Source organism: Arvicola amphibius, chromosome 6 (assembly GCF_903992535.2).
Source record: "Arvicola amphibius chromosome 6, mArvAmp1.2, whole genome shotgun sequence".
Lineage (NCBI taxonomy): Eukaryota > Metazoa > Chordata > Mammalia > Rodentia > Cricetidae > Arvicola > Arvicola amphibius.
In genome coordinates, this window is record NC_052052.2 from 31,220,232 (window position 1) to 31,230,499 (window position 10,268).

General features: G+C 45.5%; 2 protein-coding genes across 3 annotated transcripts in view; one reads left to right on the top strand and one right to left on the bottom strand.

Annotated features, from left to right (window-relative positions):
• Positions 1-4,878, bottom strand: part of Zmynd12 (zinc finger MYND-type containing 12) — a 28,470-nt gene extending 23,592 nt beyond the window's left edge. Inside the window, exon 1 of the mRNA XM_038334579.1 lies at positions 4,732-4,878. Coding sequence (XP_038190507.1) covers positions 4,732-4,841 — 110 coding nt within the window. The 5' untranslated portion in view covers positions 4,842-4,878. The remainder of the gene's footprint in view (positions 1-4,731) is intronic.
• Positions 4,879-5,324: 446 nt separating this feature from the next.
• Ppcs (phosphopantothenoylcysteine synthetase) lies at positions 5,325-8,864 on the top strand. 2 transcript variants are annotated; one of them, XM_038333723.1, is made up of 3 exons: positions 5,325-5,900; positions 6,087-6,190; positions 8,135-8,864. In XM_038333723.1, the coding sequence occupies exons 1-3, from the start codon at positions 5,393-5,395 to the stop codon at positions 8,456-8,458; spliced, it is 936 nt and encodes a 311-aa protein (XP_038189651.1). In that variant the 5' UTR covers positions 5,325-5,392; the 3' UTR covers positions 8,459-8,864. The 2 variants fall into 2 exon arrangements, with proteins under 2 accessions (XP_038189651.1, XP_038189652.1); XM_038333724.1 differs by lacking the exons at positions 5,325-5,900; positions 6,087-6,190 and adding an exon at positions 6,207-6,379.
• The last annotated feature ends 1,404 nt before the right edge of the window (positions 8,865-10,268 follow it).

Here is a 10,268-nt window from a genome sequence, read left to right on the forward strand (position 1 = left end):
TGTTTATCATGATGTTGGATTTTGTCCAATGTTTTTTCTGCATCTACTGAGACATCATATGTGTGTGTTTCATCCGCTAGTATAGTGTTTTATATTGATTGATATTTGAGTGTTCAACCAAACCTGGATTTCTAGAATAAATATCAATTGCCCATGATGTTAATCCCCCACATTTGCTGCCATGTTTGGTCTGCTGAAATTTTGTTGAGAACTTTTGCCTCTATATTCATTAGGGATATTGGTCTGTAATTTTTTGTGATACCTTTATTTGGTTTAATTACCAGGAAAATAGTGGTCTTATAGAATGAGTTAGGAATTATTTTTTCCTCATAAAGAATCTGTGTTCATTTTCCTTGAAATGTTTGAAAGAATACACCAGTCTGGGGTCATCTGGTTTGGGCTTTTCATCACTTGTTCTAGATTTAGTCAGACATGCTTCTTCTTACATCAGTGTGGTTTCTTTTTGGAATGTGTCTGTTTCATCCAGGTTACCCAATTTCCTGATATATAGGTGTTCAGAATGTTCTCTTAGAATTCCCTTTATTTCCAAGGTCGGCAATAATGGTATCATGTTGTTAGTAATTCAAGTCTTCTTTTCCTGGCCATTCTAGCTAAAGATTTGTCAGTTTTGTGTGAGGTTTATTTATGCTTTCTACAGTTCACCATTTTCTCCATTTCATTCACCTCTGCTCTAATCTTTAATATTATTCCCTCCTCCTAACACAGAGCTGTGCAGGAACAAGTTGATGAATATATTTTTTTGCCTGTTCTTCATAGGTTAAGGTGGAATGTTAAGTTATGTGTACATTAACAACTGTAAATCAGGGACCAGTAACTAATCCATTCGTTCCCTGTATATACAAGATTTTGTCTGTATCCCATAATTTTGAGTATGTTGTGCTTTTTTTCATTTACCTTGAAGCGTTTTTCAGTCTCTTTGATGATCTCTTTGACCCACTGGATTTTAAAGAGTGTGTTATTTTCAACCTGATTGTAAATTTACCAAATTCCTTTTTGTCACTGGTCATTAATTTCATTGCACCATAACTGAACCTACATTCCGTGATTTATTCCTTCCACATTTACTGAGATTTGGTTTATGACCTAACATATGGTCTACCCTCAAGAACCTTTGTATGCACTGGAGAGGATGCATATTCTGTTATTAGGGTAGTCTACAGGTGTAGTATTGCTCAAGTCTTACATTTCCTCAAAGATCTTCTGTCTAGTTGGCTTGTTCACTATGGAAAGTGGGATAGTAAAGCTTCCAACTGCAGTTTCTGAATTGTCTCTCTCCTCTCAATCTGTCTACTGTGGTTTCTGAATTGTTTCCCCCTTCTGTGGGAGGTCCTTTTGTCTATGTGTTGCTTTTATTGGTTAATGAATAAAGAACTGGGTTGGCCTATAGCATGGGAGGAGAAAGGTGGAGTCAGGGAGATGCCATGGAGCCACTGGAGATAGACGCTGGGAACTTTAGCTGGTAAGCCACAGCCAAGTGGTAATACATGATTAATAGAAATGGGTTAAATTAAGAGTTAGCTAATAAGAAGTTAGAACTAATGGGCCAAACAGTGATTTAATTAATAGTTTCTGGGTGATTATTTCAGGAGTCTGATTGGCCAGAAAACAATTCCCAACATCTGTCTACTGCAACTTCTGAACTGTCCTTCTCTCCTATTCTGCCAGTCTCAGCTCTGTCTTTTGAGACTGTGAAGTAAAACAGGACAGAGCTATGGGTTTTTGCATGTCTACTGCTGATGACACATTTTCACTTCAGTAGAAGACATTTACTGTTTGGACTCTATTATACATCACACACATTTCAAAACAGGTAACTATAATCTAGGGGAAAGGCTGCCAGTGTGTTTCTGTTTTTCTTCCAGACAAGAACTATTATAGGTTTTGGGAGCTCTAAGGTTTCAGTTACAATAACTCAAGCCCCAGATGTAGCACAGAAGCAGCCATGGGAAATATATGGCTGCATCCAAGCACGCTCCTTCCTTCCTCTTCAGAGAGCAGAAATACAATCAAGTATTTTCTTTAGAAACAATATTACTACCACAAAAATGATATAAAGCATTTAAGGATTTTTTTTGGGGGGGAGGGGGAGTTAGGGAATTACTGCAAACAGATCAGCAAAAACACTGAGCCGGGATTCAGAAATGGCGATATTCCACAGCAGAGGGACAGGTGAGTAACTGTGAATAGCCTTTGTTCCACTGAGAGTAACTGACGTGGCTTGCCTTTCTACATGAACTGAACTTTGGTCACACTTTTCTGGCTGACCTCCTTATTCTGTTGTCTCGCCCAAACATTCACCACAGGTTGGGACGTATGGAGGAGCTGGGGTCACAATTAAGTGGTTTATGACGCAGACATGTTTTGTTCAAGCATTTTGCTTTATTGACTTGTATCTGGATGTCTTTAAGCAAGGCATTCATTCTACCATCCACTGAAGCTTCTTTTCCCTTTCTCCTTCCTTTCTCCCCCCTCTTGCTCCCCTTCCGAGATAGGATCACACTGTAGCCCAGGCTTGCCATCCTAGAGTTTACAGTGATCCTCAGCCTCCCAAGTGCTGGAATTACAGGCATGAACCATCACCAGCTTCCTATTGCCTTTTTTCCCCTGTTGTTTTTTTGAGACAGGATTTCTAGCTAGCCTTGAACTCAGAGATCCACCTGCCTTTGTCTCGGAGTGCTGGATCAAAGGCATGTGCCATCACTGCCACCACCACCTGGCCTTATTACATCTTACCACTTGGCATTTTCTCCCTGCTGGCCAGTGAAGGCATTTAAATTTGTATCACATACAGTCAATTAAAGGAAAAAATATTACGAATTACTGTTATCTGTCTGCTATGATCTGATGTGCTATAAAATGAGGGCTCTTCAATCTATTAATGTTTTAGTGTATAGTTTTATAAAATTATCCTTCTTTAAAAATGTCCTATTTTAGGCCAGCAAGATGGCTTCCCATCAAGCCCTTATTACCACGTTAGAATGAAGAACTAATCCCTGAAAGTTTTTTCTGACCTTCACACACACCAGCACAATTAATTAAATAAATGTACTGTTTCTTAATGTTCTATCACTTGGGAACATAGTCACAATTCATGGCATATAACAAATATATTTAGAATAGAAGGAATTTCACCAAAACATCAGTTTTTGGGTTTTTCTTTTTTTTACTCTGAGTGATAGGATTATGGATTTTAGTTCACAGTCTGCTTGCCAAGATTGAGGATGTACAGCCTGGAGGAAGGGCATCTGGAATGGTCTGAGAAAGAAAAGTTCAGTCTGCACTTGGGCCATGGTAAAAGCCTCTGAATTGGCTAGGCAGGGTCTACCCTCCAGTGTACCACACTGCTGCCTCCTGTCATCTTCTTGAACACAAACAACATCACACGTGGCTTGATAAAGGACAAATTCCATATCCCTTTATCTTGTCTCACTGCCTGGCCCAAACCTTTGTCTTCTTGGTTCAAACTCCTCCTCCTAACTGATCACAGCCTTCTCGACTCATTGGAAGAAATACTTTATGAATAGATGTTAATTATATAGTATAAATTCAGGCTGTGACTTATCCGTGACCCACTGCAGCCCTGTCTGCAATATGGAAACCACTGACCACGCTTACACAGCTGGTCTTCCACCCTTTGTCCAAACCAATCCTGGAGAGCTGCAAACACCTACCCTTCTTCACAAAGCAAGCCTCCACTGGCCTCTCAATACTCAACCCAAACGTTATTTTCTCAGAGAAACCTTTTGAGGTACTGCCCAAGTCGCCATGTTTCTATCCTCAGACACTTCAGGCTTAGTTCACCCTGAGTGACAGTATGTAACATGCGCAATGAATAACAGCGGCTTTTGAGAAACCAAGTCAGTTGGCTATGAGTTAACATCCTAGTTCTGTAAGGCTCAGAACGGTCTAGGGCTGGGGATGTGACTTAGTTGGTGGTGTCTGTCTAGTATGCTCGGAGCCTGGGGTTCTATCTCCAGGACCACACCCGGGCATGTTGACACACACTCCTAACCCCAGCCCTTGAGGGGTGTGGATGGAGGATCTAAAAGTCCGGTCCTTAGCTTACATAGTGAGTTTGAGGCCAACTCGACTACATAAACCCTGTCATAAAAAAGGATGAAGGGGGAGTATAAATGAGAATACATATAAAGGGATCCTGGAATTTCTAGCTCCGGACTACACTCAAACTCTCTTGGCTGTGCACTGGCCAATTAGTCTTCTTAGTCCTCAAGGACACATGTCCATCCTAATTAGGAGCCCAATCTGTGCCTTTCAAGGGCAAGAATGCTGGCTTTTTAGCTCATTATTTTCAGACCAATCATCTACTGTCAGAGAAGCTGTCCGCCCAACTTCTCACATTTCCGTTGACTTCTGACATTTCTCCCTGAAATTATCATTTGTTTTCTTCACTGTCCTCCAAACTATAATGTTTGAGCTTGGAGGGAATGGGTCTACAGAACTACGTTCAGCACCTAGAATGGCGCCCAACACAGTATTAGTAGGACCCCTGGGAAACATCAGGATAAAAACCTGATGTGGGAGAGGAGGCAGAAGAGGCTACAGGAGTCTTAGAGACGCGTCTTCAAGCCTGCTCGGGCCCGTGAGGGGTCGGTGGCTGAAGGACCACGTACACCGATGCACCGGGCCAGACCCTAGGTTGGGAGGCGGGGAGGGAGCAAAGGCGCCAGGCACCACAGTTCCAGGGCCTACCAGTAATAAGTGACTGTACAGGCCATGCACACCCGCTCGGCCGGGGCTTCGCACACCTCACAGCAGAGCCGGCGCCCCTTGGGCACCGCCAGAGGGTAGATCTCGTTCATGGTGCAGCCGGCGGAGTCGTCTCTAGGACGGTTGCCGGGCTAGACCACACAGACGTCACGTGACAACCGCGGGCCGCGGGGTTGTCCGGATTTCAAGGGCAAGGGGGCGGAGCGGGGCAGGACTAATAGCGGCACACGGGGAGGGGAGAGCGCAAACTCTTCAGTCCCAAAGGTTCAATGTCTAGAATTTGGTTGCGATGGAACCCAAACTTGGGGAGGCATGTACGGTGGCCGGTAAAGGTAAAAAAGAAAAAAGAAAAAAAGAAAAAGTCCACTTAGCTTTCCAGACTAGGAAACCCACAGGAAGTATAATTTTTCTGGATTTTCGAGAAAGATGCTTCCTCTCAACGCATTTCGACGGGCTCTGACACAACAGCCAGGCATTCTCAAGCCTCGGCGAGGTCATGACCTACTGATGTCCAGAAGGCGGGGAACGCCCACAGTCATTATTTGCGGTTGCGCGTAGCCCAGGTATCCGGAAGGGGGCGTGGCGCCGGGGCCGGCGTGCCGGGAAGCAGGGGTTCCTGCGTGCAAGTGACTCCCGCTTGCAGATGGCGGAAATGGACCTGGTCGCGGACATGCCGCGGCCCGAGGGTGCTGCGCGCTGGGCCGAGGTTATGGCTCGCTTTGCGGCCAGGCTGGGCTCGCAGGGCCGGCGAGTGGTGTTGGTCACATCAGGAGGCACCAAGGTCCCCCTGGAAGCGCGAGCCGTGCGCTTTCTGGACAACTTCAGTAGCGGGCGACGCGGGGCAGCTTCGGTCGAGGTCTTCCTGGCTGCGGGTTACGGGGTCCTGTTCTTGTACCGAGCGCGCTCGGCCTTCCCCTATGCCCACCGCTTCCCGCCCCAGGCATGGTTGTCGGCCCTGCGGCCTTGTGGCCCAGCCCAGTCGGGGAAACTGAGTCTGGAGGCCGAAGAGAATGCACTCCCGGGCTTTGCTGCAGCATTGCAGAGCTACCAAGAGGCAGCTGCTGCCGGCACCTTCCTGGCCGTGGAGTTCACCACTTTGGCGGACTACCTGCATCTGCTGCAGGCTGCGGCCCTAGCTCTCAACCCGCTAGGTGAGTGCTGTAAGGAATCCAGAGGTTTCTTGGCGGTACAGCCATTCTCGCAGCCTCTCTTTCCTCATGCTTCCCACTTACCCTGCAGCCAGCCAGGGAACCCGAGTTGAAAAGGAGCAGGTCCCATGCCCTTCCCCGATTTCTTAGACTCTCTGGTTTCTTTTTTTTTTTTTTTTTTTTTTATAGGCTCTTCTGCGATGTTTTACTTGGCTGCGGCAGTGTCTGATTTCTATATTCCTGTCTCCGAAATGCCTGAACACAAGATCCACTCGTCTGGTGGCCCACTGCAGGTGATGGGCTCTCTTCCAGAGATCTGACCCCCTATAACCAGTCTTGGGTTACTTCCCTCTTGATCTGGAGATGACCTTTCTGCATTCTGTATGAGCTAGGCACTGCCCTCCCTCAAGGACCTCACAATCTAGCGAGGGCCTGGACACCAGCCATAATCACAGATGAGAATGATAAATTCTGTAGTGGAGGTATGTACAAAAGTGCAGTCAGATCTCGGGGTAGTGAGCTGGGGGAGTCACGGTTTCCCCGGAGGTGACTCATCAGAAGGTGGGGGTATAATAAGGTGGGAAAGGCCATTCTAAGTGGAGTTACGAATTGGAGTTTGCCGTTGAGTAATGGTCTGTGCAATGAAGTGCTTTGGTAAGACTGAAGAGGCAGCTCGCCTTTCCTTGGGGGAAAACAACAACAACTTTGTATTCGTTCTTAAGATATTTGGACTTCATCTTGTGGAGGCCAGAGGCACTAAGGTGGAAGCAAAAGATAACAGTTTTTTTTTTTTTAGGGCATAGTGGCACGTTCCTGTAATTACAGCCCTCTAGACACAGATGATCTCCGTGATGTCAAGGCCAGCCAGGTCCACGTAGTGAGTTCCAGGCCAGCCAGGGCTACACAGTGAGACCCAGTCCCGAAATAAATTAATAAAAGTAAAAGGTTTAGTTTGCAAAGAATAGCATTTTGGAAGATGAGGTAGAAGTAGAGTGGATAGATAGGGCTATTGTAGTTTAAGGAAGAGGCATGGGAGGATAGTGTTGTGGCCGAGAATTTAAGATGACTTGGTGCCTGAGAACCCGAGGGAACTCATAGGCATTTGTTGGATGATACAAGTAGTTTATAGATAAGTATTTGAAGGGCACCTTTGGGATAGTTTAGTTAAACATCTTGGAGGACCTCCTGTGTGTCAGGGACTATTGTGGTACCTAGAGATGAAGAGAAATAGTACAGTAGCAGTTGCTTGCACTGCTCGCTCTCTGCAGGGGACTGGCATCCCTGCTGAACACTGGTGATGAATGCCAAGGAGGGGCCCTGTATGTGTTTTTTTTTTTTTTTTTTTTTTTTTTTTTTTCTGTATGTGATTTCTGTCACACTTGCTGACAGACCTCATACTCTTTAAAAAGCCTGGGAGCTCCAGTTTCTCCCACATTTTTATTTATCTTGAAGATATACAGAATGATGCAGTATTCCCCTTGGGTTTTAGGAAACAGGGCAGGAACTTTAACCAAGTGAAGACCAACTCAGTTGTGTCTTCAGTGCTCTGCTCTGGTTACTGTATTTATACTTTTAGTTAACAAATAAAAAAATTGTCAGTGAGAACCGCCAGCCGTCCCACCTGCTTATGACATACTTTAGGTGAAGAGGTTAAAGCCCGGTATTATTGGACTTCTGCCAAAGTAATATTTCCATGAGCAGATTACATTTGTTTACCTTCAGATTTGCTTTAAAAGAAATGAGATGAATATGATCAAAATAAAATCTGTAAGATTCTCAAAGACTTAATAGTATTTCAGTGAGTTAAAGGGGAGCCAGGCATGGTGACTCACACCTTTAATCCCAGCACTCTAGAGACAGAAGCAGGCACATCTGACTTTGCAGCCAAGACTGGTCCATAGACCAAGTTCTAGGTCAGCCAGGGCTGCACAGTGAGCCCCTGTCTTCAAAGGTAGTAACAATGGTGCAGTCAAGGAAGTGTTGGAGGAATTGTGATTAGAACGACGGGACAGTACAGGTTCAGAAAACATTTTACCTCAGAGTAGACGTGAGGCCTTGAATTTAGGCGTGATGAACCCTACAGAACCTAGTCCTTAGGCATTTAGTATGCTCCAGAAAGTTACACGGTGGGAAATCCCTTTTAACTTAGGCAGAAGTCAGTCCCTGGTTGCTTAGACTGCTGGTGGGGAATGGCCAGTGGTTTACTTATTAACCTTTGCCTGCTCTTTCCGGTACAGATAACAATGAAGATGGTGCCGAAAATGCTTTCTCCTCTGGTTAAAGATTGGGCTCCCAGAGCGTTTATAGTTTCCTTTAAGCTGGAAACTGATCCCGAGATTATAATCAGTCGCGCTCGGAATGCTTTGGAAGTTTATCAGCATCAAGTGGTGGTGGCCAATATCCTCGAGTCAATACAGTCCTGTGTGGTTATTGTAACCAGAGACTCGGAAACCAAGTTACTGCTGTCCGAGGATGAAATAGCCAAAGGCGTGGTGATAGAAGAGAAGATAGTGGAAGACCTCAGGTCACGACACACAGCTTTTATATGTGGCAAAAACTGAAGGGAATGCTCGTCTAGCATCAAAAACCAGGGCTCTTACAGCTGACGGGAAGCAAAACGAATCCTTCGCTAAGGATAAAGACAAATCAGTGTATCGTATTTCTGAACGAACCGCTTGGAGACTGAACAGAAATTTGTTTTTCACGTTTTACGAAGCTGACTATGGGATTGTGTGTTCTGCAGAACATACATGGAGGACTGAAGCTGGACGTCAGCCTGCTGTACAATAGAAGGATCGCGGACGCGTGGTCATGCTCTGCAGATCGCGTACTCATCAAGTGCCTACATGTGCCAGGGCCTGTGAGAGCTGTGAGGGTTTAAAATGAGTAAACACATCTCATTCGGGAACTGGATGTACAAAAGTTTAAGTGCAATAAAGTGTGTGCCCACGGATTGTCACATGGAAAGGGTGGGGTTTGTTCTGTTTTTTAAGATTTAGATGATTTTATTTTATGTGTTTGAGCGTTTCTCCCTGCATATATGTCTATGTGCCATGGTATGCAGTACTTTTGGAGGCTAGAAGAAGGAGTAAGAGGTTGTGAGCCTCCATGTGGGTGCGGGGACTCAAACCTGGCTTTTTTTTTTTTTAAATACACTTTTACTAAAATAGGAATACGACAGATACCTCCCTACAAACGGACTGAAAGTCACAAACCTTCCTACATTTACTTTTTGACTCTTGTCCTAGATTTATTCCATAATTGGTAACACTTTTCAAATATTTTAGATCTGTTCTTCAGGTAAATAACCAGCCTTCCACTTGGGGCCTGGAAGGTATGCTTCTGCCCTGGGGGCCGTGTTACAGTGTTGTGTAGTAAGGAGTGTAGGGTTCAGCCAATGCATCATAAATGTGGGCCTTTGACTTAATCTCAGGTTACCTGTCTACAGTGTAGGGGTGAAGCTGGAGCGAGCATAGGTTACCTACCTACGGTGTAGGGGTGAAGCTGGAGCGAGCACAGGTTACCTACCTACAGTGTAGGGGTGAAGCTGGAGCGAGCACAGGTTACCTATCTACGGTGTAGGGGTGAAGCTGGAGCGAGCATAGGTTACCTATCTACGGTGTAGGGGTGAAGCTGGAGCGAGCACAGGTTACCTATACAGTGTAGGGGTGAAGCTGGAGCGAGCACAGGTTACCCATCTACAGTGTAGGGGTGAAGCTGGAGCGAGCACTAGATCCGTGTCTGGCATTTCACACTCAGTAAGTTGATGCAGTTACTGGTTTTCTCAGCTGATCGGGATGAGATCATGGATCGTTGAGTCATGAGAAGTTCCCACTCTCCCGGTTTGTAATAAGGATGTGCTTAGTGCAGAGAAATCCAGTAAATGATCCAGAGGACAGTCCTAAGTGGGTATTGGGGGGGGGGGGTTGCCATTATTAACTATATAGAAGTAGGCAGTGTTCTACAAAAGTATTTGATTTAAGGGGTTGGTGGTGAAGATGGTTGTCCAGGCTTTGGGTATGATCCATAGCACTGCAGAAACCAGGCTGATAGTAGAACTCAGGTCACGGAGTTGGAAAGGGCAGCCTGAAGTCCTACTGAGGAGGCAGTTATGATGTAAACAGCAGTGGCAGGATGCATAGAAATAACTGAATTTGGAAGTTTGACCTCCAGCACAGGCCAACACCACTGCAGCCAGGAGTGAAAGCAGTCTCCGGGAGCACACAGTTGAGATGAACTTCAGGTCTAGTTGGCAAAACTTCCAAAACAACAGGTTTCAACACTGGTACACTGTTGTAAAAGACTGATTTTCCTCTCCACGCCCGTAGCCTTGGGGTGCTGACTCATCCCTGTGTACCAGGACATATGCTG

What these genes read in the sequence shown, in the direction of transcription:
- Ppcs (XM_038333723.1), top strand. Translation starts at nt 5,393, where the DNA reads ATGGCGGAAATGGACCTGGTCGCGGACATGCCGCGGCCCGAGGGTGCT. An exon ending in CCTAGCTCTCAACCCGCTAG is followed by an intron (nt 5,901 to 6,086) that starts GTGAGTGCTGTA and finishes TTTTTTTTATAG; the next exon opens with GCTCTTCTGCGATGTTTTAC. An exon ending in CGTCTGGTGGCCCACTGCAG is followed by an intron (nt 6,191 to 8,134) that starts GTGATGGGCTCT and finishes TTTCCGGTACAG; the next exon opens with ATAACAATGAAGATGGTGCC.